The 18,909-nt window shown below is 37.8% G+C and overlaps 1 protein-coding gene across 1 annotated transcript; it reads left to right on the top strand.

Annotated features, from left to right (window-relative positions):
- The first annotated feature begins 4,874 nt into the window (after positions 1 to 4,874).
- Positions 4,875 to 17,993, top strand: Epcam (epithelial cell adhesion molecule). Its single transcript, XM_078029247.1, has 9 exons — positions 4,875 to 5,202; positions 7,911 to 8,018; positions 8,530 to 8,770; positions 9,890 to 9,955; positions 11,201 to 11,264; positions 11,614 to 11,715; positions 12,720 to 12,920; positions 15,824 to 15,868; positions 17,543 to 17,993. Exons 1-9 carry the CDS (start codon positions 5,127 to 5,129, stop codon positions 17,582 to 17,584), a joined length of 945 nt encoding a protein of 314 aa, XP_077885373.1. The 5' UTR covers positions 4,875 to 5,126; the 3' UTR covers positions 17,585 to 17,993.
- Positions 17,994 to 18,909: the final 916 nt, after the last annotated feature.

Below are 18,909 nucleotides of genomic sequence, written 5' to 3'. Positions count from 1 at the left end.
CTCAAAGGGAAAAAAAAAAGATTCTAAACAAATACTGTTCTCTAGGTGATGATCTATATACTATGTATTTAGGGAGAAGTATACTGAAGTCTACAACTGACTTTGTTTTTTGGGGCGCTTAACCACTGAGACACATCCCAGTCCCCTCCCCTTTTTAAAAAATTATTATTATTATATTTTTAGTCGTAGTTGTCAGTACCTTTATTTATTTATTTATTTATGTGGTGCTGAGGATCAAACCCAGGGCATCCCACTTGCTAGGCAGTGCTCTACCGCTGAGCCACAACCGCAGCCCCTTTTTTTTTGTTTTCTTAGGAACAAGGCGTAAGTTGCTGAGGCTGGCTTTGAACTCCTCCTGGCTTTGAAATCCTCCTACCTCAGCCTCCTGAGCTGCTGGGATTATAGGTGGGCACCACTGCACCCAGTTTACAATTGAGGTTTTTTTTTTTAAATTTTTTAAAATTTTGGTTTTTTAAAACAAAAATATGGACAACATGTCTTTATTTTATTTGTTTATTTTTATGGGGTGGTAGGCAAGCACTCTTCCATTGAACTACAGCCTCAGCTCTACAACTGACTTTTGTTTTGTCTTTGTGTTGGTGGGGATTGAACCCAGGGCCTTGTGCATGTGAGGCAAGCACTCTACCAACTGAGCTATGTCCCCAGCCCTACAATTGACTTTTAAATGAATCAAAATAATAAGACAGACAGATAGGTACATGATAAAGCAAGTGTAGGAAACATTATTGGTATAATAACTGGGTAGGTATACAATTTCATTGTAAAATGTTTTCAAATTTTATCTATGTTTGAAAATTTTCATAATAAATAGTGAAAACATGTATACATCTAATAGAGTTTTCAACTACATGAAACAAAAATTGACAGAACTGAAAGGAAATAATATAATGATTAAAAATTTGGCCACAATATCCCCAATTATAGTTGAATATTTTAATGTTCCACCATTCAATTCTAGTAATTGACATAAGTGGGCAGAAAGTTAAAAGGACTGAACAATACTTCTAACCAATTTGACCTAGTTGATAATTTACTGAACACATCACCTACCAAAATACTCATTCTTGTCAAGTACATATAAAACATTAAACAACATGTACCATATGGTGGGTTATAAAACACTTTTTTTTTGGTGTTAGGGATGGAACACAGGCACTCAAGCAAGCTAAGCATGTACTCTACTGAGCTATACCCAAAGCCCCATAAAACAAGTTTTGGTAAATTTAGAAGGATTAAAATCACCCAGTTTGTTGTTGAAATTAATTTAGAAATCAATAGCAAAAATATATATGGACAATCCCTAAATATTTGGAAATTAAACAACATATTAAGTGATCTATGGATCAATGAAAAAATCATAAAAGAAACTAGAAACCATTTGGAACTGGATGATAATTACAAAACAACATACCAAAATTTATAGGCAACAGTTAAAGTGGTGACTAAGCTTAAATGGCTATGATATGGGGAAGAAAGATCTAAAATCATCTAAGTTTTTACCTTAGAAAGTTAGAAAAAGAAGTTAAGTCCAAAGTAAATAGATGATAGAAATAATAAAGATAAGATTGAGGACTGAGGGTGGTCAGTGATAGAGTGCTTGCTTAGCATGTATGAGGCCATGGGTTAAATTCCCAGCACTAAAATAAATAATAAAGCAAGAAAATCAATGAAATAAAAAATAAAAAAAGTAAACAAAAATCAATAAAACCCCAAATTAATTCTTTTTAAATATATATAAACTTATAAATCTCTAACCAGACTGACAATATAAAAAGGAGGGATGGTACAAATTACTCATAAAAGGAATAAAGTAAAGCACATATGTACTTATTCTACAGATTTTCAAAACACAGAGGGGAATATGCCAAACAACTTTATCTCAATAAATATGTCAATTTAGACACAATAAAAAAATTTTTTTTAAACACAGACTGTGGACTGTAGCTCTGTGGTAGCATACACACGCTTAGCATGCTCAAGGGTCCTGGGTTCAATTCCCAGAACGAAAAAAATAAATAAACAAAATTCAAGCAAGATTTTTTGCAGAAATTGATAAGACAATTCTAAAATTAATAGAGAAATACAAAGGAGCAAGGATAGTCAAAACAGCTTTGAAAAACCACCACAAAAGGAAAAGATTTCTGGGCTGGGGTTGTAACTTTATGGAAGAGAGCTTGCCTACTGTGTGTGAGGCATTGGGTTTGATTCTACAAATAAATAAAACAAAGGTGCATCCACAACTAAAAAAATATTTGAAAAACAAAAGGATTTCTATTATTAGATTATAAGACTCAGTAATCAATATAGCATAGTACTAGAGCAAGGGCAGACACATAATGTGCATGAAACAGAATTCAGAAACAGACTTTATATATGGTTAATTTTTCTTTTTTGAACTGAGTATTGAACCCAGGGGTGCTTAACCACTGAACTACATTTAATTTTGAAACAGGGTCTCGATAAATTGCTGAGTGTGGGCTTTGAAATTGTGATCCTCCTCCCTCATTCTCCTAAGCAGCTGGGATCACAGGTGAGCACCACTGCAAAAGGCTAAAAGCATTCTTTAAGAGTAAAGAGAAAGTCATTATTAATATCCCCAGTCTATTGCCACCACGCCCAGTTGGCTATCTTTTCTTTTTTCTTTTGGTACTAGGGATTGAATCCAGGGAACTTTACTACTGAGCAACATTCCCAGTTCTTTTTATTTATTTATTTGTTCGAGACAGGATCTTACTATGTTGCCCTCAAATTTTCAGTCCCTCTCCTCAGCCTCCCAAGTAGATTACAGGTGAGATTACAGGTGTGCACTGGGCTGGCTTTCTGCTTGGGTTCTTAGTTGATAGGATGCAGAAGCTGAAAAAGCTTAACTACAAATTTTAATCTTGTCATATTTCTTTCTTAGTCAAGTACTATTTATCAAACTGACTCTTAACAAAATATATAAAAAAACAACTACCCATAAAATTGAGAATAATTTTAAGAGTATTATTGGGTGCAAAAATCCTACAAAAATATTAATAAACATTTTAAAATATGGTGCTGGAATTACAAAATGTTCAAAATGAAAGCATAAAATGGTAGTAATTTTCAGCAGTGAATGACAAATTGAGAAGGCATTAAAGAGCTAAAAAAATAAAATAAACAATACCTAGGATGTTGTGAATCAGAGATTGGTGATTGGCTTTTGTCATTTAATAATCATGTTTACTCAGTTCACTTTATTGAAATGAATAATTTAGTAAACAGCTGTCAAATTTTAAGAGAGTTTCTCCTTGATTAGGTAATTGATTTAGCCCTGACAATGGAACACTGTGCAAATAGAGCCACAATAACCAGTTACATTATTCTTGAGAAAAGCATGTGTAGTTAGGGGAGGGAGGTTCAACTTCCTGAAATCATCCCAAACTCAGCAGGCAACAAAAATCTGGTTAACTGGTTCCTGATTTATTAGTAATATTCTTTTCATGGAAACAAGTTGCTCAACAGATCACAACGTTCCAAAACCAGATCTGGCAGCTCAAATTTAGATTTAAAAGGCTGACAGGATTTTCTTAAGATGTCAACCATGGCTGGGGTGGTAGCAAATAAATGTCTGTAGTCTCAGCTACTTGGGAGCTGAGAGGAGAGGATAACTTGAGCCCACCATTTAGGAACCTAGACAGTGAGACCCAGATGGGGTGGGGTGTGGGGTGTGGGGTGGCTTGAGATGCCAATCATTAAATAATTAAATAGTTTATTTAATATACCAAGTAAAATTCAAATTATAGAGGTACTTATAGCTATGATTCTTTACATTAATCAATTTTCTTACACTTAAACAGGAGAGTAAAACTTAAGTTATTGTTCAATAAAAACATAATCTTTGACTTAACATAGATTATGTAAAAACTAATCAAATTTAGTTGAATCTTTAAATTGCTTTTTTGTCTCTCCTCTCGTGAATTCTTACTCCCAGGATTTAAGCAGATAAAAAGTCTCTTTTCAACAGGTTATAACGATAGTACAGCTTAAAAAAAAAAAGCATTAAAACAACTATGCTTTAATAGTTATTAAATACTTAAAATATTACAATTATTTTAAGACTAATAATACAGTTTGAATTCATTTGCATTGAAATATCTTTTGTGTCCACTTGCCTACATTTAGTTTTCTCTAATATTAATCAAAACTAGCCAGGCGCGATGGCACACACCTGTAATTCCAGCGGCTGGGGAGGCTGAGAATGAAGAGTTCAAAGCCAGCCTCAGCGATGATAAGGAACTAAGCAGCTCAGTGAGACCCTGTCTCTAAAGAAAATACAAAATAGGGCTGGGGATGTGGCTCAGTGGTGGAATGCCCCCGAGTTCAATCCCGGTAATAAACAAACAAACAAACTGGAGCAAATTTAATTTCCCAGCATTTGCCTCCAAGGGAAAACCTTTTCATCAAGATCCCAAAATGTTTATATGAAAAAGGATTATTGATAATTTTAAAGAACACACGAATTTGTCATCGTCAGGGAGCCAGGGAAACTGTCTTTTTTCGAAAAAAGTATAATAAACTGTCCGGTAAAGCTCAAAGGTCATCTTTTTTATTGTGCTCCGGGTGGTTCCCGGTTCTTAGTTTCTCTGTCCCCCCCACCCACCCCCTTTCCCGTGTTCACTTTAGTAGCGTTCCTTCGGAGGAAAGGAAGCCTCAGTATTTTCAAACCTACTCTGGAGCCACCAAGAGTCCTATCTTCTTTCCCAGGGAGCAAGCACCTGGCAGCCACACACGAGCGCGCACCTGGAGTGGGGGCGCCCCCCCCACCACCGGGCCGTGGTGGGGATGGGGGATGGGAGCCTTCCCTTGCCCCGCCCCCCAGGAGGTGACTCACTCCCGGCCCCGGCGGGCAGAGTCGAGCGGCCCCGGGAAGGGGCCGAGGGGCGGGGCCGCCAGGTGCCGCAGGTCTGCGCTCCACCCCGCGGCGTTCAGAGCGCTCACTCCTCAGGCGAGTTCGCACCTAAGTCCGGTCCACCGACGCGGATCCGCGCGCCCCAGGCCTCGCGCGCCCGGCTTTCTGAGCCCTAGTCCCTCCACCCAGTCGCGGGACGCCGCCGCACCCCTCTTCTCGACGCGCGCGCAGTATGGCGCGCCCCCAGGTCCTAGCGTTCGGACTCCTGCTCGCAGCGGCGACGGCAGCGGTGGCCGCGGCTCAGAAAGGTGAGATGCGCACCTGGAGCGGTGTTGCGCAGTTGGGCCGGGCCGAGCCGGACGGGCCCGCCGGGACCTGGCGGCTTTCGGCGCCGGAGTCGAGAATAACGAGGAAGGGACCGAGAGCCCACGCTTTGCCGCCTGAAGACCGGACGGCGCGGGCAGCGCGCGGGTCCAGGTCCTCCGCACCGTGGAGGCGGTGAGAAGGCGCCCGCCCACTCGCTGCGGACGGAGGGAGCGGCCGCCCTTTGCACTTGTCTCTAGAGAAAGGAGCCGGGTTGGGGCGAAGGGGCCGGCGGGGATCCGAGTGAGTAGGTTGGGTCGCTCCTAAGGCCACAGTACCCGAACCTCAAGCTGGGGCGCGCCCACCTCCCGGGCCCCAGCCGACTTTGGATTTGAAACCAGTCGGGTCCAGTAGCGGAGCCTTCGTAGCCGCTGCCATTCCGCCCGCCTCCTCCCGAGGCACCTGCAGCGGGCCCCGGATGTGGGCCTCGGGCGGGGACAGGTAACTGAGAGCCGCTATGCACCTGCGCGCGGGAGACGAGCCTTCTGGGACTTGACTACCAAACGTGTTTTCCCTTTTCTAAAAATAATATGAGCATAAACCAAGTTTGTTGTAGGGAACGCAGAAATAAAGGTAATTGCACAGGGTAAAAATCCCATAATCCCACCACCTCGAGAATCCCATAATTAATAATTGGGTATATGTCTATATATCTAAAGGCCCCTCCTTTAGACGTTGCTCTAAACACTGCCCTAAATCTAGACATGTAGGTTTATATCTCCCCACCCATCTCATATTATCCAGAGTTTTCCATTTCCTTTAGTCTTTAAAAGCAAGATTTAAATGGTGGGTGAACAATAGGATGGTCAGTATCCAAATGTTGGAATATAGTTTAGTTTGATTCCAGTTCTTCTTGCTCTGAAATAGCTTGGCTGTGGTTGTTTGATTTATTTGTAAGATAGTATTTAGAAGTAGGGAAAATTGGACAAAGCTCTTAAGTAATGTTTTTCTACCTTGAATCTTGAGTTGAATACTTAATCTTAATTGCAACTTAAATGGGAAAATTAAAACCAATTGGAAACATGGGATATGAAGTGCTGATATAAAAATTTTTTTGTCATGTGTTTTAAATGTTTGCACTATCTTAATTAGACAGATAAAAAGTTTGGATGGGCTAGATGTAGTATCACAGCACGGAGATCACAAACTGGAGACTGGCCTGGGCAATTTAGTAGATCCTGTCTCAAAATAAAAAGGGAGGATATAGCTTAGTTCTAGAGCATCCGTGGGTTCAAACCCCAATACTGTGCCAAGAGGAAATGGTGGAGGAGCCAATTTGAAGTTAAAATGAACTTTCCAGGTAGTCAAGGATAAAACAATTAAACTGACATCCGTATCTCAGTGGGTGCTTAGTATCACTTTGAGAATGGGATACTAGGGTTTGATGTAGTTAGGAAACAAACAAAGATGCACCCACATTCAATCTAAAGTGTAATTTTTCCAAGATAGAAAATGTTCTAGCTGGGCTTGGTGGCACATGTCTATAATTCCAAGGACTCAGGAGGCTGAAGCAGGAGCATCACAAAGCCAATCTTGGCAATTTAGTGAGACCCTGTCTCAAAAAAAAAAAAAAAGAGGAAAAAAAGGAAATGCTCTGAATGTTAAATATGTTTCTACCGAAGCAAGCATCCCTTAAGAAAATGGGGTAGAAGCCAGGTGTGGTGTTGGACACTGTAATCCCAGTGACTCTGGAGGCTGAGGCTGGAAAATCACAAGTTCAAGGCCAGCCTCAGCAATTTAATGAGACCCTTAAATAATTTAGGGAGAATCTGTCTCAAAAAGGGGTAGGAATGTAGTTCAGTGTTAAATTGACCCTGAGTTGTTTTTTTTTTTTTAAAAGGCAGTAACTGAAAGGCAGGGATTAACAGGATAGAAGAAGGGACAGAGCTGAAAATAGAAGTATAGCAAAGGCAGAGCTGATAATGACCTTTGGCGAGCTGTTTACCAGCATTGTGTAGCTCAGTGATAGAGTGTATGCTTGGAATCCTGGATTCAATCCCAAGCACTGCAAAAACAAAAATAAAAACAAAAAACAATTGTTTAAAAAAATTGAAATGGGATCCCAGGATATACTCAGCGTTCGAGGGCTTGCATCGTGTGTGAAAAGCCCTGGGTTCTATCCTTAGTACTACAAAAAAGAAAAGAAAAAATTGAAATGAGATGGAATACAGATTAGGCTATCTCTGTGTGTGTAATGTATACAAACTGTGTAGCAGGTGCCAGGCAGTTTGGAAGCACTTAAATTATAGCTGAAAAAACATTTAGGACCACTTTTTAAGATTTTGTGTCCCTGTCACTTGGGCATTACTGTCAGAACATCATTTAGCAAGGACATCAGAGTTGATAGTTGGATTGGATGCTGAGGCTGGCTTTGAACTCATGATCCTCCTGCCTCAGCCTCCTGAGCCACGCTGGATCCACATTTTAAATTACATTTGTGGGCCTGGGGTTGTGGCTCAGTGGTAGAATGCTCGCCTAGCATGTCCAAGACCCTGGGTTCGATCCTCAGCACCACATAAAAATAAATAAGTAAAAGGTATCATGTCCAACCACAACTAAAAAAACAAAATTAAATTAAAAAAATTATATTTGTTTGTATATGTGTGTGTGTCTGTCTGTCTGTATGTATGTAATATTTATTTTTATTTTCTAGAATGTATCTGTGAAAACTATAAGCTCGCTACAGACTGCTATAAGAATGAAAATGATGAATGCCAGTGTACATCCATTGGTACAAAAAATACTGTCATTTGTTCCAAACGTGAGTAAAATACTTTTACTACTGCCTTTAAGCATATCTTTTTTTTTTTTTTTTTTTTTTTGGTACCAGGGATTGAACTCAGGGGCACTCGGCCACTGAGCCACATCTCTAGCCCTATTTTTGTATTTTATTTAGAGACTGGGTCTCACTGTGTTCTTAGTGCCTTGCCATTGCTGAAGCTGACTTTAAACTCTCAATCCTCCTGTCTCAGCCTCCCAAGCTGCTGGGGTCACAGGTGTGCTCTTTAAGCTTATCTTGATAAGAATTTTTTTTTTAATTGATATGCTTCAAATTGGAAAGGGTTTTATTGGCTCAAATCTGAATTGTTTTATTTTGTCATAATTATTCTACATCTGAAGCTTCTTATCTTCAGCAAGTAATTAAGTGTGGGAAAATGGAAATATGAAATAATCTTTGGCCTGGGAGTTTAGTGTTAGATTAAAAAGCGTTTTTCCCCTGGGCATGTAAAACTATAGTTATTTTTCAATTTGACTTTAAACTTTCTTTTCAGTGGCATCCAAATGTTTGGTGATGAAGGCAGAAATGAATTCCTCAAAGTCTGGGAGAAGAGGGAAACCGGAAGGGGCGATCCAGAACAATGACGGGCTGTATGACCCTGACTGTGACGAGAAAGGGCTCTTTAAAGCCAAGCAGTGCAATGGCACTGCCACGTGCTGGTGTGTGAACACTGCTGGGGTCCGAAGAACTGACAAGGACACTGAAATTACCTGCTCCGAACGAGTGAGGACCTTGTAAGTGGAGCTGCCCATATTACTGGTTTTTTGCTTTTCAGATTTATTAGTTAAGTTTGTTTTTGTATGTAAATATGATTTCATGGTTTAGAATTCAAAATATAGGAAAGGGTGTATCCCTTTCCATCCCATCCCAGGTCCCCATTTTACCCAGTGTACCTGCCTAGAACTGTGTCATCAGTTTATTCCATCACCTTCCAAAGAGAATATATGAATTTAATATGTAGACAGACAAATATATATGTGTGTGTGTGTGTGTGTGTGTGTGTGTATGTGTGTGTGTATATATATATATATATTTTTTTTTGTGTGTGTGTGTGTGTGTGTGTGTGTATGTGTGTATGTACCAGGGATTGAACTCAGGGGTGCTTAACCACTAAGCCACATCCCCAGCCCTTTTGTTTTTTTATGTAAATGGTAGCATACTAGGCATAATTTTCCTTTCTTATTTTCACTTAACACTGTTCAGTATTTTAATGTTGGAATAGTGTTAAATGTATGTAACTTAAGCTATTTCCATATTTGCTCATTTATTGTGTTGTGAAAGTGAGATAGGAGGGCTGAGGCTCAGTGGTAGAAAGACCCTGGGTCTAATTCCCAGCACCAAAACAAAGACTGATGGGGAGTGATGGTTGTCTCCAGGATTATTTAATGGAAAGGAACAGAAACACACTCAAGCTGGCTTAAGCTAACAAAACTTTGTTAGAAGGAGCTGGAAACTGGAAAGGTGTCAAGCCCCAAATCCTGACTCTGTAGTTCTTTCTTGTGGAGACTCATGGTCAATTTTCTCTGGTTCTTTCAGTTCCCTTTTGTCTTTTTTTACTTGAGAAGGGCCCAATACAGCTAGCTTAGCCTTCACTTTCATGTGACTTTGTATGTTGTAGCCAAAGGCCAGAGGGTCAATATGAGAAAGGGTGTTCCCTCTGGATTGGTTCTGTATGATGGATGTGTGAGAATAAGGGAAAAAAATTATGAGCATATTTACTTTCTGCAACAATCCTTGTTCTGTTAGCTCTCTTGTAATTCCACTTGAGAATTTTAGCATTTTTTTTTGTTTATTAGGAAAATAGTATAAAAGATTGAGTTTTAGACCATTGTCACTGTCTTTTTACTTTACAGCTGGATCATGATTGAACTGAAACACAAAGCAAGGGAAAAACCTTACAATGTTCAAAGTTTGCAGACGTAAGTGCAATTACATGGATCCTATTTCCTTTCAGAATTGCTTCTTAAATCTTTTTATTCTGCACCATTAGAAAAACTAAATTTAAATGCCTTTTCTTACTTTCTTGAAATAATTTTTTGAAATAGATTTGCAATAATTGTGCCAGTATTTCCTAACCAGTTAACAATATGCCCCATTGTCTGTTAAGTGAATGCACTTTATATCTATCTGTGCATGTACAGGTATTTTTCCTAGAACTACTTGAGAGCAAGTTGTAGGTGTCATGTCCCTTTCCCCTACTTGAGTGTATTGTTTCTTAAGGAAAAAAAAAATAAAGGCGTTGTCATATATAACCATGATTAATTTCCTAACTTTAATGATAATTAAAGTTAGGAAATTAACCATAATCCCATATCATGCCAGTTTTCCCATTGATGTTCTTTGTAGCAAACTCCTCCACCTCATTACTGGGATTGAATCCCAGGGTGCTTTATCACTGAGTCATATTCCCAGTTTCTTTTAAAAAATTTTTGAGACAAGGTCTTAGTAAGTTACTGGGGCTGGCCTTGAACTTGGAATCCTCCTGCCTTAACCTACCTGGTAACTGGGATTACAGGTGCCGCCACACCGGGCAGGTTTTACATTTTTGATATGAAAACTGTACAAGTGATCTTGTGTCCTTTCCAGTACTCACGGCAGAAGGTCCATAATGTTACCTTGTCCCTTCACTGGTAATGTTAATTGCTTAAAGTGATGTCTACCAGGTTTCTCCACTGGTAGAGTTAACATTTTCCCTTTTGTAATTAATAAACTGGGCAGATTCTTGGATACTGTGTGAATGTTTTCTCTTTCTATTCAGACTGGCTCTCAACAGTTTTGGTAACAATGAATGATGCAGCCTGAACCAATTATTATTACTTGCAAAGTATCATGAAATTCTTAGCACTGCGGGGCATAGTGGCTTGGGGCTGTAATCTCAGCGATTCAGGCAGCTGAAAAAGGAAGATCAGAAGTATGAGGCCTGCCTGAGCAACTTAGCAAGACAATGTCTCAAGAAATAAAAAGGATTAGAAATATATGTAACTCAATGGTAGAGCATCCCTGGGTTCAATCCAGTAATAGCCAAAATAATAATACCAAGAGTAAAAATAATAAAAACTTTGAAATGATGACTGTAGACTTCAAGCCATCTGCTTAGTTAGAAAGCACAGCTCCTTCTTATTGCACAAAAGTTTTTAAAAACACAAATTTTTAATTATTTACAGTGCAATTCAAGAAATGATGACCACTCGGTATCTACTGGATCCAAAATTTATCACAAATATTTTGGTATGATTTTTTTTTTTTGATAAATGAGATTTAACAGAAAGTTGGTGGGACATAAGGGCAGATGGTGTAGTTGTGGTAAATGCATTTGCGTAGCAACGTAAGTCCTGGATACTTAATGTGAAATTCCTGTTGATATTTACCTTCCGTAGCCTTTGAAAACCCAAGTTTTGCTGTCTTATTCCCTTGGATAATTTTTTCAATTATTAGTGATAAATTTACCTAGTAATGGAAAATAATACTTCTGCATGTAGATTACAGAAAACCAAACACTGAATATTCTATTGAATGTTGATATTTTCATATGCTTTTGATTATACTAATAATCTGTATTTTCTACTGTTTCCCTCAGTATGAGAATAATGTTATCACTATTGATCTGGTGCAAAATTCTTCTCAGAAAACTCAAAATGATGTGGACATAGCTGATGTGGCTTATTATTTTGAAAAAGATGTAAGTATAAACTTTATTCATGTGTTCAGAAATATAATGTGTGGGGCTGGGGTTGTGGCTCAGTGGTAGAGCGTTTGCCTCGCACGTGTGGGGTACTGGGTTCGATCCTCAGCACCACATAAAAAATATAAAAATAAAGATATTGTTTCTGTCTACAACTAAAAAACAATATTCTTAAGAAAGAAAGAAAATGCTTATAAAAAAAAGAAATATAATGTGTATCATGCTTCAGTGGAGTCAAGAACTTTTATTACCTTTTTCTCCACATGTAGTTCAACCTTCTCTCTGATTCTTAGAATGAAGTTTGTTTTCCTTGTCATTCATATATTCCTTTCTTACTTGTTTGTATATTTGTAGGTCTATCAGATTTTTCTGCCTAGATTATTTCATCTTCTTCCTCCTCTTCCTCTTTTTTTTTTTTTTTTGTTATAGTGCTGAGATCAAACCCAAGTCCTTGAGCATGCCAGGAAAACAGTCGACCACTGAGCATACCTGCTAGCCCTCTTCTCTCTCATACTTATTATTACCTCCCTAGTAGTTACTTTGGGTGTGTATTCTCCCCTATTCAACTAATAATTTACATGGGCCAGAGTTTACATTTTTAAAAAAGCTATGTTAATTGGTGTGATTGAAATATTTTGTTTACAAAAAGTTTTGTTTAAACTTTTATGATAATGAGATATTTCTGTTGAATCTGAGATTTTTTTTTTAAAAAAATCCAGACTTGAGTGGGGTACAGGGATAGAAGGACAAATACATGAAATAAGATTGGTTAATGTTGATATTTTTTAATTTGGGTGTTAGCTTCATTATATGAATCTGATTTATATGTGTTTGAAATTTTCCGGTAATTTTTCAAAGATTTCAGTGGGTCAGATCATTGTTACTGAAACCATAAAGATTCTTGGCAGCAGTTCTTTGGTACACAATTGGTTTGTAATTTAATTATAAGTGGCTGAAATTGGTTTGCTTAGATGTTTTCGTTTTTCTCCTTTTTATTATAGGTGAAAGGGGAATCCTTGTTCCGTACATCAAAAATAGACCTGAGAGTAGATGGGGAGCAACTAGAACTGGATCCTGGTCAAACTTTAATTTACTATGTTGATGAAAAGGCCCCTGAATTTTCAATGCAGGGCCTAAAAGCTGGTATTATAGCTGTCATTGTGGTTGTGACAATAGCAGTTATTGCTGGTATTGTTGTCCTGGTAAGTACAGAATAAGTAAAAAATTTCATTTAAGGATATAGCTTTTTTTTTTTTGTACTGGGGATTGAACCCAGGGGCACTTAACCACATCCCCAGCCCTTTATTTTTGTATTTTATTTAAAGTCCAGGTCTAACTGAGTTGCTGAGGGTCACACTAAGTTGCTAAAGCTAGCTTTGAACTTGTAGTCCTCCTGCCTCAGCCTCCTGAGCTGCTGGTATTATTACAGGTGTGCATCGCTGTGCCCAGCAAGGATATATTCTTTTACTTACTTTTTTTGCCCCCAATATTGGAGATTAAACTCAGGACCACATGTATATGTTTAAGAATATATTCCTTTTTTTTTTTTTTTTTCTAAGTACTAGAGATTGAACCCAGGGGTATTTTACCACTAAGTTGCTTAGGGTGTTGCTGAGTTGCTGAGTCTGGCCTTGAACTTCTGATCCTCCTGCCTCAACCTCCCAAATTGCTAGGATTACAGATGTGCACCATGTCATGGGCTTTCGAATATATTCTTAAAAGTTAAGAGCTGTGGGTGTAGTTCATTGGGAGAGTGCTTGCCTTGTATCCATGGAACACAGAGTTTGATCTCCAGCATGGTAATAAAAGGGAAAAAAAGTTAATTAAAATAACTGCAGGGCTGGGGTTGTGGCTCAGTGATGGAGCACTTGCCTTGCGAGGCACTGGGTTCAATCCTCAGCACCACATAAAAATAAATAAATAAAGATATTGTGTCCACCTACAACTAAAAAAAAAATATTTTAAAAACTAAAACAAAAAAATCTGCTGACTGGCCATAGTGCACACACCCATAATCCTAGCATCTTGGAAGACTAAGGCAAGAGGACTGAGAGTTCAAAGCCAGCCTCAGCAATTTAGTGAGGTTTAAAGCAACTTAGCAAGACCCTGTCTCAAAATAAAAAAGGGGATAGGGATGTGGCTCAGTGTTTAAATGCTCCTGGGTTTGATTCCCTGTTCAACAAACAAGTACCACATTCATGTTCTAAAACATATTAAATAAAGCAAAATTTTTATCCACCCCCGCTAATTTTATAATTCTGTAGTGAATGAATGTCAAGCAGGGTGGTTCTCTTCTATAATCCAAGCAACTTGGGAGGCTTGCTCAACATCAGTAAATTTCATCAACACAACAGAATTCAGAAATAGATTTGAGGGTATGTAGGAACCTATATATTTAAATTTTTGAAAATTTTTTTTTCAGTTTTAGATAGATACAATACTTTTGTTTTATTTATTTATTTTTATGTGGTGCTGAGGATTGAACCCACTGCCTCTCACATGCTAGGCAAGTGCTCTACCACTGAGCCACAACCGTAGCCCTATATTTTTAATTCAGTAGAGTAACCCTGCTCCATGTCAATAAAACAAACGTTGAATTCCTATTTCACCCCACCAGGGCATAGGCCATGCCCAACTGTGTGTGACAGGTGTATGCAGAGCCTAGTAATGTGAAAGGAATGGGCAGAAAGATAAATTTCAAGAAAATTAACTTAGAAAATGTTTCTATAACTTTATGATAAGGAAAACCATCTAAGGCAAGAAATCTAAAATCCATAAGACTATATCTCTATAAATTAAACTTTATTTATATATTTATTTTTTTGGTACCAGGAGTGTTAACTACTGAGTTAACCACATCCCCATCCTTATTTTTTTGAGATAGGGTTTCTAAGGTGCTTTGGACCTTGATAAGTTACTGAGGCTGGCTTTGAACTTGCCATCCTCTTGTCTCAGCCTTCTGATCTGCTAGGATTATAGGCGTATGCCACTGAACCTGGCTGAGCTGGAACTTTTGATCTTCCTACCTCAGAATATCCTGAATATCTGGAATTCCATGCATGTGTTGGCATGATTGACTCAAAATTAAATGTTTGTGATGTTTTATATGTCAAAAAATATTATAAAGTAAAAAGTGTGAAGCTGGGCCCCATGGTCACACCTATAATCCCAGGTACTTGGAAGGCTGAGGTTCCAGACCAGCCTGGGTAATGTAATGAGTTTCTATTAAAAAAAAAAAAAATCAATGATAGACTGGGAAAAATATTTATGATTATTAAAAAATTGATATTATGCATAGTATGCAAAGAGATCCTACAAATTGATGAGGAAAAAAAGGGATGGCAACTGGCATGGATAGACAATTTATCCATAAATAAATTGTTGGCGAAGCCAACACGAAAGATTCATAGAAATCTATTCATCCTGTAGAAATGAAATTACAAGTTGCAGGGGCTGGGGATGTGGCTCAAGTGGTAGCGTGCTTGCCTGGCATGTGTGCGGCCCAGGTTTGATCCTCAACACCACATACAATCAAAGATGTTGTGTCTGCCGAAAACTAAATAATAAATATTAAAAAAAAAAAAAAAGAAATTACAAGTTGCAAAAAGGAAGCACGAAGTTTGTCTTGCAGTGCTGTTTGTAAGGCTGAATCTGGAAAATAACCTGAGAGTATATTAGCAGGAGGATGCATGAGTAAATAGCAGTATTCCATGCTATGTTCTGTTGTCAATGAGTTCAGTCCAGCTCTTTTGATCTGGAAGATCAAAAAATCTGTTCCAAGATGGAATTGATATCACATCTCATTTTTAGACCCTCAAACTTACATACATGTGTTTGTTTTAATATGGAAAAAGAAGAATGTACATCACACTCTTAAATTGCACTAAAAGATGATTCACTGTTTTCTCGATATATTTTTTGGTTTGTTTCGATGGTTGTGGTGCACTTTTTTTAGGTTAGTAGTCAATTTTTCACTTGAGAAACATGTTAATAGAGTTTGAAATTGTCGAGATGGAATTATGGTACATTAAAAGCACATACATCAATCTAGACTTTAATGTTTGAGTAGCAATACTAAAGTAGTAATCATTTATCTCCCTTTCAGGTTATTTCCAGAAGGAAGAAAACAACAAAGTATGAGAAGGCTGAGGTAAATGGACTGTCTATGTAATTTAAAAAAACCCCTGTTTAGTCTCTCATTCCTTAGTAGTAATTGTTCTTTCCTAGATACAGATGGATCTCATTTATACTGAAGGTCCTTAGGATCTTAGGGACGGGACAATCCTTAGGGTCTGAGAATGAACTCTTACTTCTTAATGTATGAGTTTCATGGCAGAGCACCTTATATTGAATTCTGCTTCACTAGTGTCAACATTTAAAGGAATCTTTTAGAGCCATATTCTAGTGGAGTCATATTAGAAAAGCTCCTTGTGGTTAATGATCTGATTTATTGTGTCTGTATCAATAAGTAATAATAATTTAAGATGAATTTAATTTGTCATAGTAAATCTATTACATACTAACTAGTTGTGCACACTGGGGTGAAGTCAGTATCAGATTGTAAGTGTGTTGCAGTCATTTGGAATTGGATGTGAACACATTTGTCCTTGAATTCTATCAATAACATTTTCTGCATATTCACCAATTTTTGTATATTTGCGTATTTATTTGTAGTTGTATAGGTGCCACTTACTAATATTTTATAAAATAACAAAAGCAAATGTAAAAGAATATTGAAAAAAATCTAATAAAACCAGAAAGTTCTAACATTTTCTTCCTGTTCCATAGTAGATCATCTGGCTTAGCTAATTGGCAATCATAGGCCCAGGGAACTGTCCTTGAACTGAATATTGACAGGCAAAATGATATAATATATAATTAAGAGCAATATAGACCTGGGTTTGGCCACTTACTAACTAGACAGTACAACTTCTTTAAACCTCCATGCTTTCTTATCTGAAAAATGGAGATAATAGTACAGACCTGCTATCATTGTTGTTTCAGTTCTACCCCTAATTAATAGTGAGATCTGGGACAGGTCACTTAATTCTGAACTCCAGTTTCCTGCTAGGCACAGTGGCTCTTGCCTGTAATCCCAGCAATTTGGGAGGCTGAGGAAGGATGATTACAAATTTGAGGCCAGCCTCAGCAATTTAATGACACCTTGTCTCAAAAAAAAAAAAAAAAGGAGGGGGCTAGGAACATAGTTCAGTGGTAAAGTGCCCTGGGTTCAGTCCCCAGTACTGCTCTCCCAAAAAAGAACTTCCAGTTTTCCTCACTTATAAAATGAAAGATCAATAATAGAAAATGATGCTGAGTACAGTGGCACATGCCTGTAATCCCAGTGGTTTGGGAGGCTGAGGCAGGAGGATCTCCATGTCAAAGCCAGCCTCAGCAACAGCAAGGAACTAAGCAACTCAGTGAGATCCTGTCTCTAAATAAAAATAGAAAAAAGGGCTGGGGATGTGACTCAGTGGTCGAGTGCCCTGAGTTCAATCCCTGATACCCCCATCCCACCTCTACCCCCTGCAAAAAAATAATATGATTTGATTCTTCCTTGGTATAAAAATAGCATGCATTTAGTAAAAATCTTGTCTATTCTTAAAGGTCTAGTTTATTCTTTTCCTAGTTAACTTTGGCCATTTTGATTCGAATAACAGCTTGGATAATGCCTATAATATGTTTCCTTATAATATAACTTTCTCTTTTTTATTTACATAAATGAGTCATTCATTTAAAAACCTAAATGAATAGGTTTTTGAAAATCTATTTTACAATGAACAAAATTATTTTAAAATTTCTGTACTTTCCCCCTCTGTTTCAGATAAAGGAGATGGGTGAGATGCATAGAGAACTCAGTACATAACTACTGTAATGTGAAGATTAACCACAAGAAAGGAAGTTATCAGAAGAACTCAGATTTACGAACATATGAAGATGGAAAAAAAAGGAAGACCTTTGAGGGTTACTATTTTGTTGGTTAACATATATTTGTAAAAATTAACTTGTATTCACAATATAAGCAACTTGAAATTGGCATTATCAATCTTAAAATTTGACCAGTGTCTTACACGTACAAATCTAATAATATAAAACCAGGTACTTTGGCTGAATAGGTAAAATTATTTATGCTTAATATTGAAGAGTGTGCATTAAATATGCTTCCACAGTAGTGTTTGAATGATTTGTGATTGAAACTGCCTTTCTATTTACTTTGACACTTGTACATAAACTTTTTTTATGAAGTATGAAATAAAACATTTTGAATTTCCTAACTTTGTTTGAATCAAATTTTCTAGCATTTACCTCTGATAAATAATTGCTGAGGATGTAGCTCAGTGGCAAAGTACATGCTTAGCATGCTCAAGGCCCTGGGTTCAATCCTCAGCACCAATAACTAAAACAAAACAAAAATGCTCTGAGTGCTAATTACAAGTTAGAATTCTGCATAAATATTTACATGTGTAATATATAACACATGACAATATAGAACTTTTACATAGAAAAATAATTTTATTCAGAATGAATCTTAATGTTCTGTTTTTTGGTCTTGTGTGTTGAGGAAGAATTGTTGGAGAATATTGTAAATTATTACTATGGTTGAGTTAGAGCAGCACTCAGTACACGCTGTATCAATCTTTTTTTTTTTTTTCTGGTACCAGGGAGTGCCATATTCCTAGCCTTTTTTATTTTTTGAGATAGGAGCTCACTAAATTGCTTAGGGCCTTGCTAAATTGCTGAGGCTGGCTTTGAACTTTTGATCCTCCTGCTTCAGTCTCTGAGCTGCTGGTGTTACAGGCATGTACCTCCACTGCTTGGCCCCATTATCAATATCTTAACATAATAAACAATTATGGTTCAAATGCGGGCCTTCACATCAGTACTAGGAAAGGATCCTTTCCTTCTGCAGTGCCTCTCTAGTGCCCTCTGCTGACCAAGCTTCAGATCCACTTTCACAGAGCAGGCAAAAAAATAAAAAGTGAATTTCATTCAGGCTTGCCCAACTACCTGTAATCCTAGGGACTCTGGAGGCTGAGGCAGGAGGATGGAAAATTCAAAGCCAGCCTCAGCAAGAGCAAGGTGCTAAGCAACTCATTGAGACTCTTTCTCTAGATAAAATACAAAGTCGGGCTGGGGTTGTGGCTCAGTGGTTGAATGCCTCTGAGTTCAATCCCTCATACTGCCCCCTCC

The sequence above is a fragment of the Ictidomys tridecemlineatus genome, chromosome 12 (assembly GCF_052094955.1).
Source record: "Ictidomys tridecemlineatus isolate mIctTri1 chromosome 12, mIctTri1.hap1, whole genome shotgun sequence".
In the NCBI taxonomy this organism is placed as follows: Eukaryota; Metazoa; Chordata; class Mammalia; order Rodentia; family Sciuridae; genus Ictidomys; species Ictidomys tridecemlineatus.
Note: the sequence above shows the minus strand (reverse complement) of the source record. Positions and strands in the feature narration are given on the sequence as shown.

Coding starts and splice junctions, on each gene's coding strand:
- Epcam (XM_078029247.1), top strand. CDS start 5,127: ATGGCGCGCCCCCAGGTCCTAGCGTTCGGACTCCTGCTCGCAGCGGCG. Junction 8,019..8,529: donor TACTGTCATTTGTTCCAAAC/GTGAGTAAAATA, acceptor CTTTCTTTTCAG/TGGCATCCAAATGTTTGGTG. Junction 11,265..11,613: donor AATTTATCACAAATATTTTG/GTATGATTTTTT, acceptor TGTTTCCCTCAG/TATGAGAATAATGTTATCAC.